The 22,896-nt window shown below is 40.8% G+C and overlaps 1 protein-coding gene across 2 annotated transcripts; it reads left to right on the top strand.

Moving 5' to 3' along the window:
• The first annotated feature begins 599 nt into the window (after positions 1 to 599).
• Positions 600 to 22,499, top strand: mmp16b (matrix metallopeptidase 16b (membrane-inserted)). Of its 2 annotated transcripts, XM_011487032.4 has the most exons (11): positions 600 to 1,105; positions 4,729 to 4,877; positions 5,081 to 5,095; positions 5,347 to 5,463; positions 6,381 to 6,685; positions 10,460 to 10,621; positions 10,901 to 11,118; positions 11,208 to 11,346; positions 12,550 to 12,700; positions 16,727 to 16,842; positions 18,226 to 22,499. In XM_011487032.4, exons 1-11 carry the CDS (start codon positions 977 to 979, stop codon positions 18,585 to 18,587), a joined length of 1,863 nt encoding a protein of 620 aa, XP_011485334.1. In that variant the 5' UTR covers positions 600 to 976; the 3' UTR covers positions 18,588 to 22,499. The 2 variants fall into 2 exon arrangements, with proteins under 2 accessions (XP_011485334.1, XP_004079542.1); XM_004079494.5 differs by lacking the exon at positions 5,081 to 5,095.
• Positions 22,500 to 22,896: the final 397 nt, after the last annotated feature.

Here is a 22,896-nt window from a genome sequence, read left to right on the forward strand (position 1 = left end):
TTGAGAGGAAGCAATCAAACAACATTTCAAATGCAGGATTAAACCAATTTAAATGCAAACCTTTTTAAAAGTATTCCAGTTTATTCAGCAAACATGGAATATTCTTGAAGACCTTTCAGAGGACGAAATTCATGGCCTTCAGTTGCAGATCAGGTCTTTAACATTATTATTAGACTGTCCTTTTCACTGTAAATCAAAATGATGGTCTTTGTTGGGTAAAAACTCACAATGACGTATCAAACCAACGTGGCCATACTTTGTGGACGTGGAGTAGATTTAGGATCCGTGCGCCCTGAGAGAAGAGGATCTCGGGGAAACACTGCCACCTTGTGGATTTCTAAGAAAGCCGATGTGTTTTGCCTTTTTCAGATCAAAGAACATGTGTATAACATGTTACATAACATGGTTGTATGTATTTCCATGTATTTGACCGAGAAATGTAACTGACGAAGTTGATCAAAGCACCAACAAAGGGAACGAGCTTCATCTGACTATAATCTGGCTCTGGGCTCCAGGCACGCGATTTTAGGGTGAAATGACAAATATTGGCTGCAAAGTGCCATGATTTTGCAGCGTGAAGGTAAACGCACGCGGACTGCATTGATTGTGTCGTGCGCTCTGCAGGGCTGCTCTCATGATGCTGCCAAGCAGCGCTGCGCTGTGTGAGAAATCAAAGCGCAGGCGTCGAGTCGGGAGGGAGCCCATCCTGCGCAGACTAGGTATCTTTACTGTACATGGCCATTGATGCTGCTGGATACATGAAGCCCCTGGTGTCAACAGGAATGGCGACAGCGGTGGATCTAACATGTCGCTGTTTTTCTGCGTGATACCGAAACATCCTTTTTTTGGCGTTTTCTGACATTTTCTTGAATTTGGCCCGAATCTGCTGTGACAGCTGGCCCGATGGTTTTCATTTGACACACAGAGCTGACGGGCGGCTTCCTGATAAACACTCGACTCAAGCAAGTGGGTCATTATGACCTTAGTATCCGCCAGTAAAAGAAAGCCATCGGATTGTGTTTACGCGGCAGCTCTCTGGTTGCACATTCTGCTTTGGATTTCGCGTTCCGTGTCCGGAGAGGCGCATCGGCAGTTCAGCGTCGAGGTAAGATGATGGCCTTCCCTCCCCGCGAGCATCATTGACCGAGCTCGCATCCTCCGCATCCTCAGCCTCAGCACCCAAATCCTCTGCTGGCTCCGCGCGCATCCTGCTGTTTGTCAGCAGAAATCTGTCATCACAGAGGCGCAGAAATTCTCATTTCTGGGGTTTTGTTTTGCTGCTTCTGTACCTCAACCCAGATAGGATGCACCCTGAGCGGCTTTTGTCCTCATAAATTGGCCAGCAGAAGAAGGTTTTAGTAGCATTATTTTTGACAGCTTGTCATATGTCTTACGCAACATCATTTGATGAAGATTAAACGTGTACGCATTGCATAATAGGATTCCTTAATTTGAATCTCATTAATTGCTGCTGTCTCCTCCATCCTCAGCACAAAATGCCCCCCCTGACCACCATAAAGAAATAGCTTCAGAGAGATGTTACACACACACACGCATCATTATACAATTTAATGGCTCAGTGAAATCTGCCCAGTATCTGTCTGGGATCTGTGTCTTTGAACCAACTCGCCTTGCAGATTCACAGATGCAGCACGCCCTCAGGACCAGGGAGAAGGGGATAAACAAGGCGTTAGGCTGAGCCGGGGGGGGGGGGGGGGGGGGGGGGGGGCAGGGAGGACGGCTCATCAGATTGGTTGGCTGGAGCAGAGACTGCATATGATAGGGAGGTCAGCTGGATGGGACGCAGACAGCTGTGCAGATTGGAAATACCCTCTGGGCCTCCAGTGTCTGATTTCTCTGACTTAAGGTGACTTCACCTGAAGATTTGCATCCGACCGCAGCGTGCCTTTGTGGTTCAGGGCTGTAAATCCTCCACACGTGAGCCCTGTCTGAGCTGCAGGAGCGACGTTAACAGCTGGAAATGCTAGTTAATCCAATCATTTCAAGAAACTTTTAAACTTTGTTCTGCAAAGTAAAATCCAAAAGATCATGATTCAAAATCTGTGCAATTTCTGCAAAACTGAAAACTGCAAGGTGCAGTCCTGCATGATTTAATTAATTGATTTACTTTTCAGTCATAAGTTAAAAGCTGAGATGGGAGGATTTTAATGTTGTTGTTTGTTTTACCGTCAAAGAGAAAAGCTGAATGAAACACCACTACGTCAAAGGTTTTATTTTGTTTTCTGTAGTGAAAGTAACGGAACTGATAACAGCCGCTGTGACAAAATCACAGGCAAACTGATTGTGTTAAATAGTTTGAGGGCAGTTGGAATACATTTGTAGATACTTGATTCAGAAAAATTGTGCCTCTGTGCGGCATTTCTGGAAACAAAAAAGAAATAAAGAGAGAAATGCAGGTTTGTTTTAGAATGCACAACTGATGTTTTACATGGATAGAAACTTATATGAATCATAGGGAGAGACTGCAATGCAGGGCTTGAATTTATAATCATAATTTTTTTTAAATCTTTTTCTATTTGGATGTCAAAATTGACATTTTGTTTTCAGTTTTCTTAATGCTGTTTCCGTTGATGAAGCGTCAAAACAGGAAAAGCCTGTTTATATCTCCCTGGAGGTTGATTTATCAGGATTAATGTTTTCAAAATAAAAGCATCCTTTTAAGCAGCGACTAGAGGTTTGACTCTCAGTTCAAATGACTTGCGAGTGTCCTGAATTGAGTAAATGGTACATTTGGTTATTTATTATATATTTGTAAAAATCAAACTCTATAGGGACAACTTCTCCTCTCTGTTTTGAGAGTTGTGCCAAGAAGTGAAAAGCGAGCATTTTCTTTTGAAAGAGCCACACAAACTGCAGCTCTGCAGAGACACAGCACAGAACACATTTTAATTTAAATTTAGAACTGTGTGTTTTTTAGTCACTTTAAACAAATGCATAAATTGTCTCAACACTGTAAGTAAATAAACGCTGTAAATAAATAAATCTAGCTTCATTTCTGCATTCAGAATGTATTATTTATTGCTTAATGACATTGCTCCAGGCTTAGTTTAAGCCAGGAGTCTGCAACCTTTAACACTGAAAGAGCCATTTGGTTCAGTTCCTTACAGACAAAGCACAGCAAAAGCGGCAAAACCACACCTCACAGTATTTATGTTTCTGTGACCATGAAGCCATTTGTTCACAACTCTAACTTTGAATATCTACAAAATTACCTTACGAATAGCATATGAAATTACTATATGTAACAATTGTAATTTGCTTTGAAAACAGCTTATAAAGTTAATTAAAAAAACACAAGCATTCTAGTGATTATGTCAAAGATGTGAAAATGATAAGACAAAAAAGAGTCATTGAGTCTACTCTGTTGCACTCACATTGTTTTCTTGGTATCAAAAATAAACGGGACAACTTTGGTTTAGGACATATACTGTATATGAATTTATTAAAAATGTATTTTTTTATGTATGTTAATGTAAACATGGAGGACTTTAACCTCTGAACTAGAAGTGTAAAGAACTGAACCAAGACACTGCTGTGCAGCAGAAGATAAGAATATGTGCTTTAAACGGTTTAGCATCATTTTGCTGTTATTTGATATGTGCATTTTGGAGGAGTTGATAAAACACATCCTGTTTCTGGATTTAGTGTAATGTCAGCAGTGGTAAAAAAAAAGGAGAGAAAAAACCCACATAGTTTATTTTGCTAGTAATAAATCGTCTCAGTTTAAAAATATAAATATCAATAAAAAACCATACCAACAAAAAATTAATCTAAAATGCATGTCAATTATTTATTTAGATTATTATTCTTCAAAGCCAAAGAGCCCGAATGGGTGGTTAAAAGGGCTACAGAGGATCCAAAAGTTTCATTTAGCTTATACCAGAGGTATAGGCTCAGTGAAAGGGTTTCCACCAATCTTACTTGCTTATTAAAAAGAAAAAAAAAAAAAAGAAAAAAAAACCTTTTTACGATTTTTTTTGTTTTTTGTTGTTGTTTCTATCAAACCAAAACAAAACTGTGACCCAAATATGGAGGTTTGAACAAAACCGTCTGGTGCAAACTCCAAAAAAACGTAACATTTTCTACAGATTTTTTCTGTTAAACAACTGACGGGGACGACTGACCTTCGCCTGTGGGCGTTAATGGCCGTGCCAAGAACAGAGAAAAACAAACAAAACAAAGCGGGCATCTAATGTGTTTAATAGCCATCAGGGCATTAATCTGCAAATCCTCATTACACGCAATGTATTTGTGGGAACTGGGATCTTTGTAATTGTGTCTAACTTTCAGTAAATGTCATCTCAATCAAAATTAAAACAGTTTTAGCTGGAAAAAAATAGAGAGTAGTGCTTTAATAAGCCCATGTAAAAGCTTTGGCACATGCACAACTGGGTGCATTTGGTGCACGACGCTGAAGTAGAGGGGCAGTTCCTCCCTAAATTCCCCCCGTAGATTCACCCCTGTCTGTGAATAAAGTACACTCTGTGACAAAGGAATGTTCTTTGCACTGAAGGTTCTCTAGGAGATGCAGCTTTTCAATGCTTCCTTTCTGTTATCGCACAGCAGATTCTCCGTTTGCAGTCGGAGGAAAATGTTTGGCACAAATTCATATATCAACGGGTTTTCTAACTGGAACATTTCTAAATGTAGAATCTTTTCTCTTTTGAGTTTGATTTTTGTCGGACGACCATCCTCTTTGTTTTGCAGGGATGGCTACAGAGGTATGGCTACCTTTCCCGCACAGAACCGGGAATGTCTGTCCAGCGCTCGGCCCAAACCATGCACTCAGCCATCGCTGCCATGCAGCGCGTCTACGGTCTCAATGTCACAGGGACGCTGGATGAGAAAACCATGGAGTGAGTAACTGCACATGTAATCAGGCTGTTAGCTCCCCAGTGTCTGCTCGTATATTTTCACCACCTACTGATGAGAAATGCTGCTTCATGTTAGTGAAGATAAAAATGTTTATTTAACCTTCCCCACCACGACCTCACCTAAAGCAGTCCCAGGTGAAGGGTTTAACACTTTTCCCTCTTCTCATTTTTGCATGGTGATGCAGTGATATCACATTAAGGTGAGAATTAATGCTTTGCCTTTGTATGGTGTCTGTTCTGTAGTTGTGCTACCTGATGTGGTTCGAAACACAAGCAGTTTGCAGTAGTTTAGCACTACTTTGCATCCTCTACTCTGCCGCTCTGACTCGTCAGGAAGAGAACTGCTGAGTTCACTTCACTGCTTTGTGTTGTCTCGTGTTAGAAACTCCTGATTCAGACCGTCGGTCGGTCCAGGCGGTTCAAGCCTCTCCTCCCTCTCGTCTCTTCTCAGATGGATGCAAAAACCACGCTGCGGAGTTCCGGACAAAGTCAAGAGTGCCACGAGGTCACGGAAGCGGAGATACGCATTGACCGGGCAGAAGTGGCAGAGAACGCACATCACCTACAGGTGAGGAGCAGAGGAGGCAGTTGCCATGGAAACTATTGAACCAGGGCTCCGTCTCTGATAAGTCGGTGTTAATTTCTCAGGCGTGGCCCCATCTCTCGTGTGGGATGGCGTGTTCGTTTGTTGTCATAGGGACTGATCTAACACGTCACCGGCGGTGTGGAAGATAAAAATATAGTGCCAGTGAATGTTCTCACAGATAAACAGGTCAATTACTCGGGTACTGGATCTTCTTTGCGCCGCATGTAAACAATTCTAGAGTTCGGATAGGGTACATTTCCATAACTTCTTTTAATTCTTTCCCTTTCATAAAACAGTACTTTAGCCTGGGAGTTAGGGCTGAAGGCTCCTCTACCTTAATCTCTGCAGAATTATTAAAACCCGTATCTTATCTGACACGATTAAGCCCAGAATTTCAATAGATTCTGAGGAGAAACAATAAATGGGCCGGCAGCACGGCTGCAAATTGACAGGTTACAGCAGTAATAGATGACAACGCTGCCAATTTATTCAAATCCTTCCTTCCTTCCTCCCTGAATTTGAATTGATGAGTCACCTTTCCTAATGGAATGTCAATCAGTGCTGCTGCTGCTGCTGCTGCTGCACTTTATCCATGAAAATGAGTGGAGGGAGAGGAAGAAGATGTCCCTCTCCACTCTGCCTGCCAGACGCTGATAAGAGCGTTGCGGTAAAGGTTCAGCCGAAGCTGCTGGGCTTTAAATAGTTGTGTCAAGTACAACATTTTTCTTCACTGTTGCCTCATTCTGAAAAAGACAAGCTCATTCAAAATTAATCAGATAACAAGTTGTTGGATGGAGTTTGTTCGCATTTTAAATGATGTAATTGTCTTTTCATGCTCCTGTTGGAGAGCATTTCCATCTCTGAGCAACAAATTGACAGGAATTTTTTTCCCCCTCAAGCATAAAAAATGTCACACCAAAGGTCGGTGCCCGGCAGACTCATGACGCCATCAGGCGGGCCTTCGATGTGTGGCAGGGTGTTACCCCCCTACGTTTTGAGGCAGTGCCCTACATTGCCCTGGAGACGGGGAGGCGGGACGTGGACATCACCATCATCTTCGCCTCAGGTTTTCACGGTGACAGCTCACCGTTCGATGGGGAGGGAGGATTCCTCGCTCACGCCTACTTCCCAGGCCCAGGCATAGGAGGGGACACACACTTTGACTTAGACGAGCCTTGGACCCTCGGGAACTCCCACCATGATGGTAAGAAAGCAGTGGAGGTCCTAAACGTCCACTATGATCATCTTTCAATCTATCTTCAAAGCTCTCCCAGTGAATTTTCATGAGGATTATGCCGTTTTTAGCCACAAAAAAACCTGTGTAGTTTTTCCAGGACGTAGTTTCTGCAGAGTGACAGTAGTTCCTTAGAAATTTGCCTCTGAGTTGTAGGCGGGACCGTTGGCGAGAAGCAAGCCCCCCCCCCCATTCCCGTTGTTGAGAGCTCGGATCAGGGGGCCTGTGGCCGTCCAGCATATGTCAAACATGTGGTATTTTTCCATTTTTTGTCATCTGCTCCTGAATCTTAACAATTTGAAATGCTCAGAAGAAACGCAAATTTGAGCTTAATTCTTTTTGGAAAATGTCCGTCATCATCAAAAAAATGCCACAAAATCATGTTTAAAACACTTTTTTTTATCACAGTGGGTCTTTAACTGGTCAGGTTAGGAGTGTAATGATTAGACACCGCTCCACGGTGGAGTGGCCGTAACCGCCATCGCGTTTCATCAAGAAAACTCTTTAACACCGGAGATGTCACCGGTGACTCCTACATATCACACATCCTCTTTGACACGCTGTAAATCTTTGATCATTTACGACGAGAATCAGCTGATTGTGACACAGAGAAAAGCAGCTCTTCATTTAGGCATAAAAAGTTGCATTTCAGTGCTTGTGACAGAATCGGATGGAATTACATTTTATTGCATAAACGGCTGAAGAGTTACGACTCGGCGCGTCACGCTGAAATACACCTGCGATGTTCTTAAAGCTGCCGTGCCAACCACTAATGTAAATCCGCCATGCTAGCAAAGTAAACAAAAAACAAACACATTTGGAGAAATGAGGAACAGAATAAGAGCCTTCGACTTCAAAATAAAAGAAATCTGCATTTAACAGACAAAAAAACAGAAGTCTTTCCTCCACCAATTATAATAATAGTAAATAATATTCAGCAACTGGCTGTCTGATGTTCTGAAGATGCTGTTAATAAAGTTGCACTAACGGTGGATGGACGTTTTGTATTATTTAAAAAAAACAGCTTCAGGGATCATTTTTATACGTCGCTCCTTAAAAGTCAGATGAGGCTGAAGTTGGCGTCCGGTTTTCTAGCTTCGATTTTGACAGAACTTCATGAGTTATATCATATGTATAAAAATCTAGTGTAGAAATCAGGTTTAAAGCAGGTGCAGATAATTTACAGAGGATGAAGATTACCTTTACCCTTACAAGTTAACAGAAACTGGAGGCCAAAAAAATGTATATATTTTGACGCCTACTTCAGCTTCGTACCGGACGGTCTCTGAAAATGTTGTCTGACAGTAAACCGGTCTGTGGCCTGAAAAAGGTTGGAGATCACTTTCTGCAGAGGACTAAGAAGGGGATAGAAAGGATGGAGGGAAGAAAAATGTAGTGCTAAAAAAAAAATGGAGGAACGCCAAGAAAAGAGCAGTCATCTGGAGGAATAGATAAGGAAAGATTGAAAGCAGATCATTGGAATCCAGATGGCTTGGCAGGAGGGCCTTATCATAGAGATGGTATCACGGGGCAGAAAGAGGGACGCTTAGGCAAAAACAAAGAATGTTGAGACGTCTTTGATGCACTTATGCTCTGTAAAGATGTATCACCCATCTGTCAGAGCATTATTTATTTTTTTATGATAAGCTCTTTAGATGACAGGATCGAAAGCCCTGCTATTTTCAGACATTGGTTGCTGGCAAATGATTATGGTTGTTCAGTTATATTGACATTTTATTTAGCTCAGTGGTTCAAGTAGGGCAGCCTTAAAAATGGAAATAAAACACCTTGCTGAGCCATGCAACGAAGCGCGCTTTAATTATTCCATCTGCACCGCACTCTCAACACCTCCATCAGGCTGCTTCATTGGTATCAACACGCTAATATTCTTCCGTCTGAAGGTGAGGAGGGTCAGAGCGACCTGCCACCCTTCAGCTCCTTTCATACATTCACTTTTTTCTTTTCTCTAATGATTATAGTCTGAGACTCCCGAGTCAGACGCAAGTTCAAGTCCCCCGTGTGACATCCCATGGCTATCCATTTGGCGTGCTGAGGCTGATTGTGAGAGCTCCTGTCTCCACGTGTGCTTCAAGAAGGCTGTGCCGTCTTTAATGGGTTCTCACAGCAGAGCGAGTGTTAACTGTTGCAAGCTGACATGTGCACTAATGGTAGCTCCGGCCTGTCTCTGGGGAGTCCTCATGGGGAATTTCTTTTGGTTCAGTGGAAGAGGCTGGGAGGGTCAGATAAATGGGGGGGTTGGAGGAAAGACTGGATGTTGCACCGTAAAGGGCGGCATCCTCCCGAGGACAGCTCCAGACACAGGCTGATCTCAGATGGGGTATTTTGTTGTAAATCAAGTTGACAGCAGAGCTGAAAACCAGAAATGCCAGCTGTGGCCCTTTTATTTTATTTTGTTTTGTTTGGGGGGGGGGGGGGGGGGTTGCATTGTTGAATGTGCAATGAAGCAGGCACACAGTGCTTATCTTAATGGAGAAGAGATAATGAAGTGCTCTTGTTACACAGTTGACTTCCAGCAAACCTTAATTACAACTTTTTGCACCTCATTGCCTTGAAGGAGGTTACGTCTGGACTGGAGAGGAGTAATTGTTTGGAATATATATTTATCGTCAATCATTCATGCAGGGATTTGTCAGAAAAAGAAAAAAAAAAAAAGGAAGGCAAAGGTACCAAAGCAGTCCCAGAGACTAGGTCATCATTTTGCTGCACCTTTGAGACATTTTTTTAAAATCTGCAAGTGTACATTTTTTAGATTTCCTTGGCAACAGGGATTTTTGTTAACCACGCCCACATTGCTAATATATTCATATCATTTGTCAAATGGATTTATGGAGCCGGTTTAGCTCATGCTGGTCTGCGGCGCCTTCCGTCCGTGAAACCAGGGTTCGAATCCGGGCTGCTCCCTATTCCCTTCTCTGCTTCTGTGCCGGTCCCAAGCCCGGATAAATTGAGAGGGTTGCGTCAGGAAGGGCATCCGGCGTAAAACATTGCCAAGTTAACCATGCGACTCATCCTCGACTGAGAGGTCGTTTTGCTGTGGCGACCCCTGATGGGAAAAGCCGAAAGAGAAAGAAGATTTGTCAAATGGATTTATGTGTTGAAATTTTCCCCACTATTACGGTAAAAAGAAATTGTGCCACCAACACAAAAACGTCACTTTTGCGAGCTTGTCCAGCTGACGTGGTTGTGGACTTAACCTGGTGCCGTTTCATGAAGATTCATGAAGATTGCTCCAAAAAGAGTTTTGTTTTTCCCATATTGTGAGAAGATGTTTGTCCTTCTACAATGTCATAATTTATTGGAAGTGTGTGTGTGTGTGGGGGGGGGGTGTTGCTCCATATGCCCAAAATTCATTTTCACCAGGTACTAGGTGTGTGCACCTTTTTGGGGGGTTTTGAGGTTGTGGTGGAGTGAAATGTTTGTTTAAAGAAGCATTAAGACAGAAAATTTGCAAAAACAATCTGGTACTTCAGTCCTGGACAGCTGCAGGACAGAATTAAGAATGAAAGATTAGTTTTATAATCAATCAAAGTTGTCAAAGTTTCTGGGGAGATGAAAATAATGAAGTAGATGTACACTGACGTAAACCGAGGGCTTTTTTCTATAAGCTACAATTCATTTTCCTTGTGGCCTATTAGATCTTGCACACAGTCCTTTTTGTCCCACTTTAATACAACATTTACCATTAAAGATACATTCTTGATGCATCTTTCTTCTGCCTTCCAGGTAATGATCTGTTTTTGGTTGCGGTTCATGAGCTGGGGCACGCCCTCGGCCTGGAGCACTCCAACGACCCCACCGCCATCATGGCCCCCTTCTATCAGTACATGGACACAGAAAACTTCAAACTACCTCACGATGACCTGCAGGGCATCCAGAAAATCTATGGTACTGATGCCGAAAAGAGTGAAAAATTCTATTGATCTTGAAACGCTGAACAACAAAGCTGTGAAAATGAGTCACTGTTGCCGCTTGTGCCAGTCATGATGAGCAGTAACAAGCATTTGTCAGCCGGTAGAGAAGTGAGGCAGCCTGTGTTATCCAAAGACACATGACTCCACCTCCAATCTGCTAAAGAGATGAAAACAGTCACCAAAACAGAAAACAGAAAAAAACAGACAAAGATGACTTCAGAGAAAAGCTGCTGACATGTCTCTGTGTTTGTAGGACCACCAGACAGAGCTCCACATCCCACTAAGCCCCCTCCCACGGCCCCGCCGCCTTGCTTCCACCCGCCTTCAGATCCACGGAAACACGACCGCCACACCAGACCCCCTCTCCCCCCACAGGGAGCCAAACCTTACGACCCCAACGCAAAACCTAACATCTGCGACGGAGGCTTCAACACTCTGGCCATCCTCCGACAGGAGCTCTTCGTTTTCAAGGTACCGCAGCTCCTTCAGCTCAGCAAGACCTCATTCCGCTCGGGGATGTTGATAAGAGGGATGATGGCGCGGCTCTGTCACTTTCACAGGACCATTGGTTTTGGAGGGTGCGGGATAACTCCGTCGTCCCTGGTTACCCCATGCAGATCAACCTCTTCTGGAAAGGCCTGCCTGCCAAGATCGATGCTGTGTACGAAAACAGCGAGGGGAAGTTTGTCTTTTTCAAAGGTACCAAAGCAGTCCCAGAGACTAGGTCATCATTTTGCTGCACCTTTGAGACATTTTTTTAGTTTGAGGTTCTTGGGACATAAAGGGGAGGCAGTGATGGATATTTTAAATCTACTTAAAGTTTGAATTGTTTGGATACATCCAAAACATGAGTGCAGGACCACCGCAAAATCTAAATCAAAGCTGAAAAACCTTTTTTGACCCGCCCTCTTTAGCTGAGAAGAACCCGTCCCTCACTCACTCTCCCCTCCAAAATGGCAGCTTTTCTGTTGGTTTTATCTCCATAGCAACCATAGGACGAACGAACAGGACAAAAGTGTAGGTTTCCCTGGCAACGGAGGTTTTTTTTTGTTTACCACGCCCACATTGATTGATATGATATTGTTTTGTTCAGCTTCCATGTTAACGTTGTTTAAAATTTACAACAATTACAACATTTTTCCCAATTAGCTTCCCAATGATGCTGGAAGTGATAGAGATAGGAGGCAATTCGTCCTTTGAAGGAGATTTTTGTTTGAATTTAAGATGGGAGACTCTTCCCAAGGTCAAAGTTCAACGAAGTTTCAGTAGTGGTTGTAGCTTTAGACTGGCGGCGTGTGTGTGTGTGAAATTTCGGGAAGATCTCTTTAACCAAAGAATATTGCCAACTTTCACACTTTGCCACGACACGTGTTAAGTCGCAGGTCCAGTGGCCATCCCATAATAATTTTAAAAACTCCTTCTGATTGTCCCTGACATGTTCCATAAGTAGATTTTATACTTTTCTTTTGACCTCCTTAAAAGATTTTCGCCCCATTTTTTTTCTTTTTTTGATGGTTTGATGGTACAGAAGAGTACAGCGGCTCTTCTGTACCGAGGAGAACTGGTGCAGAACCCATAAAGCCAGTCGTCGATCGAGCAGATTAACATGACATCTGTCAAGCAGCAGGATCAGCGAGACTCGTGCTTCATTTATTCACTCAGAGGGACTTTACCATTTGAGTATTGATGTGAGAATGTCCGCCCAGCTGCTGCACCCCCCCCAGTGCTTCCCTTCCCCTGTGATTCGGCTGAATTAAATGGCACAATCGCCAAAAGGAATTAAACAACTCAAGCGTCAGCAGAGTTCTGAGCATCAGTGTTGGGTTTTTTGATGACATGATTGTTTCTGCAGTGTGTTCATGTTTGAGCCTGTTCTGATTCTAATTGGGATTTGTCTTTCAGGAAATCGTTATTGGGTGTTCAAGGACACAATCCTCCAGCCCTCTTACCCTCAAGACATCTCTCTGTTCGGTATCGGCATGCCCAAACAGGACATCGAGACGGCTGTTTGGTGGGAAGACGTTGCCAAAACCTACTTCTTCAAAGGAGACAGGTCTTTATTCATTTGTTGGTTTATTCATTACTTGTCTTGTCCACCAGCTGAGAGCTGAAGGCCTCTTGCGTTGCACATATTTGCACATGTCACCTTCCTGTGGTGTCCCCTAAAGGCAGAAGCAAAAAAACAAATAGGAAGATCCACACAGTGGATCAAATGCATTTCAATCTCTGTCCTCTAAAATCCCATCAAGTACATTTTTATTCGGGAATTAGTCAACTATTATACTATGAAGTATTTGTTTGAGGTACCTTTGAAGCTTTCAAACTAGACTTTTCTTGTAAAGTCTTATTTTTCTTCATAAATAAATCAGACATCAGACAGAAATCTGTTGTTCATTTATGTTCGTCACAGGCATCATACTCTATGAGAGTATGTCAATGTGACTCACAAATTCATCTGTCACGATATATCATATCCTGAAAGGCCGGTGGACCCTGTTGTGGGAGCTGACAAAAATTTTAGTCATCCTGAAACTCATGATGCCCCATTCTGACGAACACAGCAATCTGTCCCAAGCAGTGTTGGAGACAGATGGTCTGTGAGTCCATCACTGTGACATCAGTGTTGGAGAGGAATGCCAATAAAATCGATTTAATAAAAGCTGTCTGCATGTTCAAACCATTCAAATTTAACATCTTTAACAAAACAGAAACGTTGTGGAAAATCTGTTGAAAAAAACACGAGTTTACATCTAGGCTGCCGGTATGTCCAAATTCCTTCACCACTCACCATAAAGTGCGCTATCTAGTGCCTTCGCCATTTCGTAGTGCTGTCCGAATCTACACTTCCCAAATCCAGTGCCCTAGAAATTTCCCAGAAGTCTCTGTGAAAAACCAGTGTGCATCGATGCTCACTAGATCGTCGAATATAGGCCGCAATCCATTTTTTTGCAAAAAAGTTGTATGTAATGTAATGTAATTGTTTTAATAAACCATCAACGTTTCCATCTTCAGAAGTCCGTAAATTCATAAATAGTCGTTGCAAAACGCTCACATCAATTAGATTTTCACTCTGTGAAATCGATGACGTCATATTCACCGTTGGAAAAACTAAGGAGTGAGCACGGTGTCTGAATTACTTTTAAAATGAAACGTTTTGACAACCAACAACACTTTCAAATGTTTTGAGAGCTAAAAGAAGAAAAACCACAAGTTTGCTAATAGAAAGTGATGTTGTTTACTCAAAGCTCATATTATGAAAACTAAATTTCCCTTTGTGGGATTAATAAAGTATCACTGATTGATTGATTGATTGATTGATTGATTGATTGATTGATTGATTGATTGATTGATTGATTGATTGATTGATTGATTGATTGATTGATTGATTGATTGATTGATTGATTGATTGATTGATTGAAGCACAACCAAATGTTTTATCACTTCAATCAGCCTTTTATACATCAGTTTTGTCTCCTTATTTTTAAAATAAGTGAATATTTTAAGTGCGGCAACATAAGAAAAATTATAAGAAGCCTTTTATTTTGTTTTTGTTGTCCAAGGGGTGAAAAGACTTCCTTTTACAACTCGGACTGCCTGAGTTATAAAAAAGCCATGAAACAGAACCAGTTTACACTCAACACAACATCCAAAAATAAAGGAGTTTAAGAACAAAGAATAAGAATTTAAACCCCGCCCCTGTGAGCTACTCTCATTGGCTAACATCTGCTACACCTCACAGCCGCCCCAAAAATCTACCAAGTTCAGGAGAAAAAACACTTTGCGACTTTTATGTTGGTTTTATCGCCATAGCAACCCTTTTGTTTTTTTTGGTTGCCCTTGGGTGACGAACCGGTTTATGTAATTTTTTGAAGAATTGGAAAAAAGTTCATATTTGGATTACCTTAGCAACAGAGGTTTTTGTGTAAACCACGCCCACATTCCTAATATGTTCATATCGTATGTCATGTTGCTTTGTTTCGTTTGATGCAACGATTTGAGTATTAAATTTTTGTAACATTCCAAGAAAAAAAACGTGCAAGCAACATGGGAACGCCACTTTTGCTATCTCACCGCGCTAACGCTGTTCAAAATCTGCAAACTTTAAAAACCAACATATTCCCTCAAGCAACTTCCCAATGACGCTTGAGAAGTTAAGAGGCAATAGATTGGAGTTAACCACGCCCACATTGGAGGAATTTAAATTTGTAGAAGGTACTGGTGATTTTTAAATTTGAATTGTGGGGAGCAATTGTTTAGGGAATTGAGATTATATTTGAACCAAATGGGTGTTCCTACATGAGAGTGTGTGTTGCATGTTTTCATATGTTTCTCAGTATATTTTTGCATCCTATCTTTCCTTTCAAAGAATATGTCTGAAATAAAACATCACCATCATCGTCAACATTGACAATTTAAGGCAAAACCCAACTTAAATGTTTCTCAACTCAATAAAAAAACAGTCACAGTGATTATTTTCTAGCAGAACACAAATCAATGAAAAAAACCAACATAGGCTCAGAAAGCTGCATGAAAACACTGAATAATGTAAAAAATAGTTGGGAACACACAAGCCCCTCACAAGAAATTAACAGAAAAAAGCAAAGCGTGTTCATGCAAAACAAAACCTTTTTGGAAAACACTTCTGTCAGAGGAAACTCAACGCTGTAATAAACAGAACCAACAAAAAAGAGTATTGCACCTGAGCGGGATCAGGAAACATGATAGAAAGTTATTGCTTCGCTATGAGAGGTTTTCTTTCTTAAAACATGCACTTTGGTTCTTTACATCATCAGAATTATTTATTGGTAACCAGAAGGGGGGAAAAAAGCAAATCTGACTTAATTTAAGATTCCTCAAAAAGGTTCAAGTGCAATTCAATTCAATTTTATTTAAATAGCCCAAATTCACAACAACAGTCGTCTCAATTGGCTTCGCAAGTCTTGTAAGGTAACCATACAATCAAAAAGGATCATAAATGCATAGAATTGAAGAGGATAATACTAAAACTTTAACTAAACAGACTAAACTAAACTGGACTTCCCTGCCCTTAGACCATCATTGGCGGTAAGGAAAAACTCCTAAAAAAAACGGATTCCGCAAAAAATGAAGAAACCTCAAGGGTGTCCACATGAAGGAGGGATTTCCCCCCCCCCCCCCCCCCCCCCCCCCCAGGACGGACAGGCGATGTACCAGACCAGAGTTCTTAGAGAAGAATAGAGAAAAATTAACAGTACATGAATCACACTGCACCAAACAGAGGCATGGAGAAGTAAATGATGAATAATGATCAAGAATAGAGGAGAGAGGAAGGTAGAAGTAGATGAGAAAAGAGGACAGAACCCCAGTAAACCATAGTTTCCCCAGCTTCAACTTCTAGCAGCCTATTAACAATTTTATTGTTATTGTTTAGTTTAATTTAAACAAATTAACATTAAGTTAAATAATCTCTGAGTACTAAGTAGTCTGACAATAAGCCTGTCCAAAGAGGAATGTTTTCAGTCTAACTTTGAATGTAGAAACTGAGTCAGCCTCTCTTCCATGAGCTGGGAGTTTATTCCATAAACAGGGGCTTGGTGGCTAAACGCTCTACCTCCAATCGTACTTTTACTAATTCTAGGAACCACAAGCAGTCCTGCATTTAGTGAGTGAAGTGTTCTGTTTGGGTGGTAAGGCACTATGAGGTCTTAAAAATAGGATGGGGCCATTCCATGTAAGGCCTTATAGGTTAACAGGAGGATCTTGAACTTGATTCTAGAATCAACTGGGATCCAGTGAAGCGAAACTAACACAGGAGTGATGTGATCTCTTCTGCTAGTTCCTGCTAACAATCTAGCTGCTGCGCTCTGAACAAGCTGGATACTTCTTAAGGAACTCTTAGGACACGCTGCTAACAAAGAGTTACAGTAATCCAGTCTAGATGGATGAGTTTTTCAGCATCACTCTTAGAAAGTATATCTCTGATCTTAGCTATATTTCACAGGTGAAAAAATTCAGTTTTGCATGCCTGAGATATATGTGAGCCTTAAATGATAATAAAGTTAATAAAGCAATAAAGTTGTTTTTTTCTGTAATTTTCCAGATACTGGAGGTACAATGAGGACACAAGGATGATGGACCCAGGTTACCCCAAATCAATCTCCATCTGGAAGGGCCTCCCCGACTCGCCACAGGGAGCTTTTGTAGATAAGACCAATGGTATGGAGTATTGTCCTTTAACCCTACACTGATAAAGATGCCCTTTACAAAAAGAAAGAGTAGGATACACAAGTTAAATCATATTAAGTGAACAAATGGAAGTAGTGAAATTAGTAGAATTTGATTTTTTTTTTAAAGTGTTGGGATCTCCTGCTCTTAAATTAGCGATAAACATGAATAGTTTTTTAAACAACAGTCCAACTATCTTCATTTCTAGACTATAATCATCTCAAAATAAGACTAGAACAATGCATTTAAAGATTAATCTTGAAAAATTCAATTAAATAAAAACTTCCCAGTTTCCCTAAGTCGAGCAAGTGTGTTTCTTGAAACACTCAGCATTCAACAATAGAGCTTCTGCTTGTAAATATTATGCAACGTAGTAAAAACTTATTTTATTACAGATAATACAGATTACAGATTGCATAAATTAAATGTTTTCAAGATTAAATACTAGATATTTAATATTTATTGTCTGAAAACAGATTGTTACGTTTCTCTAAACAGTTACTGGTGAGCTAGTTTTGAGGGTCTAATACAATAATTAAACTAGAAACCCAAAAAATACTTGGGGAGTTTTTGTGTTATTGCAGTATAGGTAGACATTTCAAGCAATGTTTATCATGAAAATGTTTAAGAAATGGTTATCATTTTCTTTGAAATCAGTTTTTTGTTTGGTTGGAGAAATGATCCAAAGACCATGACGTTAATGAGACACTTAAAAGAGGTTTATTAGGTGAGGATTTACATTATTTTTCAGTCATAAAGACATTTCATCTGCATACTTTGGTCAGTATATTACATGCTTTAGAGCTTTGTGGTTGCTTGAAATGAGACCGTCAATGACAGAATTTAATGGCAGAATATAATAAGTCATTTATGACTTATATTCTGTTATTAGTTAAGGGAAAACACTCAGCATCGTGTTTGAGTAAATTTATCTAACAAACCAACCTTTAAACCGAAGGAGGCTTGTTTTATTTTGAAAGGCTTATAGTTTGTTTTTTTCTTCTGATAATTGTTTTTTAATTGCTGGTTTGCCCCAAAATGGTCAAATATAAAAACAAAGTAAATAAAAAAAGAGGTATACTGATTTTTTTTCAATTTTTTTTCAATTTTATTTGTATAGCCCGAAATCACAACAACAGTCGTCTCGATAGGCTTTGTGCGGATACATGTAGGGTAAAACATAAAATAAAAAGGATCATGAGTACAAACAGTTCAATAGAAAAATTCTAAACTAAACTAATTAAACTAAACTAATCAAACCAGACATTCAGGATTTATTGTCTTCAAACAAGTCATTACAAAATACTGAAACGTCAGTTTTGTCTAATGTCAAGTGCAAAACTGTATTTAACTGTGTTTTTTACTGGCATCCAGGGTTTACCTACTTTTACAAGGGGAAGGAGTACTGGAAGTTCAACAACAATCTGCTTCGTGTTGAGCCCGGCTACCCCAGGTCCATTCTGAGGGACTTCATGGGATGCGACGGTTACCCTGCCGACCCCAACTGGGACTGGAGTCCCCCAGCGGCAGAGGAGCGGCACTACGACAACGGTGACGTTGACGTGGTCATCAAACTGGACAGCACAGGCGGTACGGAGAAAGCGGTGGCCATCGCCATCCCCTGCGTTCTGGCGCTGTGCATGATGGTCCTCCTTTACACCATTTTCCAGTTCAGGAGGAAGAGCACACAGCGCCACATACTGTACTGCAAGCGCTCTATGCAGGAGTGGGTCTAAGGTCCTAAAGGAGAGAGTAGGAAGCTCTGATTAAGGTCTAGATTTTGCTTAAAGCCCTATAACTGGAGACACTATAGGAGGATACAGCACAGGTTTGCCATGTTGGCAGGTTGAGAAGCAAGCAGAGTCAGCAGAACTCACATGAAGACGGGGCCACGCCTCCTTTGTCCAACCAATATGTATGTATCTACTTTGACCCACTCAATTAAGTTGGACAGAATTACGCTTCTGTAAGTGGGACCTCTGTCTATTCCCATCTCTGCACGCCGCTTCAAAAGCTCTCAGCATTAACTTCAGAGGACAAATTAGGATCCTTACTTTCCTTAATGAAATCCTCCATAGCTGTTCTTTCTTTTTTTTTCTTCTTCTTCTTTTTTTTTTTTAAAGTTTTGACCCCTGTAAAATCATTCATGTGGAGGAGCTGTACACGAACCAAATATAACCTTTTCTTCCAAAGAGGATTACCGCTCGGTTTGGATGTTTTTCCTCAGCGGATCACGCTCTGATTTTCTTCATTTGCTCTGTCATTTTTTGGGGGGAAGGATGCAGCATTTAGCAAAAGCGAGGAACCTGAGGCTCTTGTGGCAGTTTGTTTTCTAAAGACAAGAGGGCCAAAATCCCTCTCTGCAATATTGATGAGACGGCCTTAAATAATCCCAGATTATGCTGGTGTTGACGTTGGATCCTCAGTGACACAGTCAGAAAAGAAAACGCCGTGTGAAGTCTGTAATTACTGCCCACAGTTTGATCCGCAACAGGCGCGCCGCTCTTGGAAAATGTCAGCTGCCAAATATCAGCTTTCATTAACTGCCTCACCAGAGAGACAAAAGGGTGGCTAGTTGTGTGTCTGTGTGTGGGTGTGTGTGTGTGTGCGTTTGTATTGTGCGGATGTAAAAGACAGAATACTCGCTTTAATGGGTGTGTAGTGTCATGTTTGAAACGGCTTCTGTTTTTCTTGATAAGTTTACTCAGAAACTCTCCAGAGAGCGGCTTCGCTTTAACAGCTTTTTAATTCACATTTTTTTGGTGTTTTTTATTTAAAAAAGTGTTTTGGATCATTGTTTTCACGCACAACGCCACCCAGAGGAAGAAGAACGCCATCTACGCCTCTTTCTGATCTGGAAGAATGTCACGCTTCACAAAGGTGATTCCATCCTTTCCCTGCAGTTTTTGATCAATAGCATCTCTGTACAGAAGACTGCATGTCCAAACAGAAGCAGGAAATTATCACTGATATATCCAAACTTTCTTTGAGTGAATTTGGGAATTTGAGGAGCAGAGCTGTACCAGTAGAGCCTGTGGGTTCAGTAATAGAACCAGGCTGCTTTATGCACTGTAACTACAACTAACCCTTATGCAAACGCAATCCTGAGCTGAAAGTATGGGACGCTAAACAAATGACATGTGGATTCATTCACTGGGTTTTAGGAAAAGCAGCACAGTGACCAGAATCTGACATTTGTGTTCTGAGCCACGACGTGTGGCAGATGCCTGGACACATTTTATGGGGAAAAGATGGCGGCACTAGGGAACTTGGGAGTCAGATCAGGCCGAACAAAGCCAGACATTATTAATTTTTCAGTTGCTGTTTTACTTTGTGTTGCATCACGCAGCTTTGGTACTAATGAAACGCCGTCTTTAAAAGCGTCGTGTGGCTTTCTCAGATCTTGTTAACAGCTCTGTTTGTACTTATGAAGATGTTTACGCTCACAAGCTTCTTTAAAAGGAACCGGGAGCTCATCCTTAACAACTTGATCATCTATGGAGGTTGTTTCCATGTCACAGTGTGAGTAGTTTTACACCAAAAAGATAAATAAATATGTGAGAAATATGTTAACATTTTATGAGAATAAAGTTGTAAAATTAGGCAAAAAAATTTCAGCAATTTATGAGAAATAAATCATATAACAATTTATAGGAATATATTTGTAAAATTATTAGATGATTTATGATAATAATGTCATTACATACATAGTCAAAACAACGATGGGAATAAAGTCTCAGATTTATAATCAAAATGTCATAATTTCACAAGAATAGATTTTTACATTTTGAGAAAAAATGTAACAATTTATGAACTTTAAGTCAAACAATCAACATAAAGTCACCAATTCACAAGAAAATAGTCGTAAAATTATGAGGAAAAAGTCAAACTTTTACAAGAATAAAAGACAAAGTCGTAATTTTACAATAATTGAGTTGATATGAGAAAAAAGAAAAAACGCAATCTAAAAATTAAATTTATGACTTTGTTTTTGTAAGATTACATTTTTTTAAATGTAAAAAAAATATTTTACATTTTTCTACCTAGATCCCATAAAATTATAATTTCTTTTCATAATTTTATGGTGTTGTTTGTTCTTGTTAAATTATGATTTTTTTCTCGATTTCCTTTTTTACGGTGGCCCTAATGTTAAGTCATACAATTTACTTAAAGGACTATAAAAAGTAAAGGAAAATTACGTCAGCCAAACACCAAAGTATCAAACCAGAAACAGCAAAGAGCATGAATATCTGCACAAATGTTTTGCTTTTAATGGTTTGGTTTTTACTTTTTGAACATTTCATGCATCTTTTTTCATTTTCTGTTATAAAATACATTTGAATGTACTTTTAGACTATTTTGACTACAGATGAAAAAGGCTTTTTAATGAACACATGTTGGCACATGTAGAGTAATGTTTATGCAAGTTTGGCAGCATCATTGACTCAAAAACCTCCACAAAACTATGAAACAGCACTCATGTACCTGCTAAACTAGCTGGTGAGTGTAAACACCACATTGCTTTTTAATTGCTTTTCTGTCCGCTGTTCAGGAACCGTAATCCAATCTTCCATTTTTCTAAGACACCAGATATTTAAAACGTTTCTGTCTGAAAGCATTGTTCGACTCCTTGGGCTGAGGTGCTTGTGGGAAGGTCGCTGTTAAATCAAGACGCCATTCCATCCCTTTTGTTGACGACAAATCGCTCTCGCTCCAGTCATCTTTGCGGTGAAATGCCTGATCAGCCTCGTAGAGCCCCGATCCAAGCATCGACAGAGTCAAGATCTGGCCTGACCTTGTGGTGTCGGTCTTCAATATCAAAACTCTAAGACCGGTGGAAGCAGGAGCCACTTTCATTTGCGGGCGCGCCGTGCACATCGGCCCACGTCGATCCGTGACCACTGTAATTTAAAGGCTGAGGCGGACGCCTCCGGCTTGGTGTCGTGCGTGATGTTGTATCAGTGTGCGTGTTTGTGGTGAGGGTGTGACAGCTCAGAGATGGAGAACTGAACAAGGCCCCATAGGCGAGTGGATAATGTATTTATTGCTGTAGTTACCCCTGTGTGCTCAGATTTCATTGCATTGTACTGAAAACAACAAGCTGTCAATAAAGTGGGTTTAAAAATGCAATATTTTCTTCAAGTCTCACTGCTACAGAGTAATACCACTCCCTCCTGTTAGAACAGAGGCAGTTTGTTTTGTGTTTTTCCATCTTCTGAAGAAGCAAACCCGACGTTGAAGGTGACGGACATCCATGGTCTCAAACAAACATCTGTGGACCACAGGAAGCTTTCAACACATCGATGACACGGACCCCGTTTGTCTCCAGACTTCTGTTTGTGTGTGTGTGTTTTTTGTCTGCCTTGACACTTGCTGCTAAGCATTAGGGCTAAATTGGAGTCTTATCAAAAGACACAGAGAGATCACACCGAAAGACAAGGAGGAAAGAGGAGATGAAGAGCACTCTAGATCTTCTACAGACATGTGAAACACATTCTCTGAGGCACCATGTACAAGAGGTTCACTTGTGTAAATAATGTACAAGCCGGGCTGTATACTCTGCTTTGGACACTTTTGTTTTTGATCCACCGACTCCATGGAGAAAGAAAATACCGTCTGTTGTAAATAAAACGAGTGCATATTCATTACGTTTGACTGTTGTTGTCCTTTTGTCGAACGTTAAATTGATTCTCAGAGTTCAGCCAAAGCCGGGTGGGTGTCCCAAGAGAAATGGTCAGATGTGCCGTGGGATGTGACTCCATTTCACCTAATTGGCCTAAAGACATTTAGAAGAATAAGCTTTAATGTCATTGTGACATGGTACGTGCACAAAGAACTGCCAGAAAGGGTCATTTCAGTCAGACAAGAGTAAACAACATAACACAATGTCATAGTTGGTTTAAGGCAAGTATAAACGCAGCACAGAAAGATAAAAAATGCCATACCCTCATGCCAGTCCACTTATTGCACATCTTGTGAGTGTGTGGATGTTAGTTGAGTGTGTTGGTGGTTGTGGGATAGAAAGCGTTTTTTAGTCTGTTTGTT

The sequence above is a fragment of the Oryzias latipes genome, chromosome 17, assembly GCF_053564925.1.
Source record: "Oryzias latipes strain Hd-rR chromosome 17, Olatipes_Hd-rR_3.1".
Lineage (NCBI taxonomy): Eukaryota > Metazoa > Chordata > Actinopteri > Beloniformes > Adrianichthyidae > Oryzias > Oryzias latipes.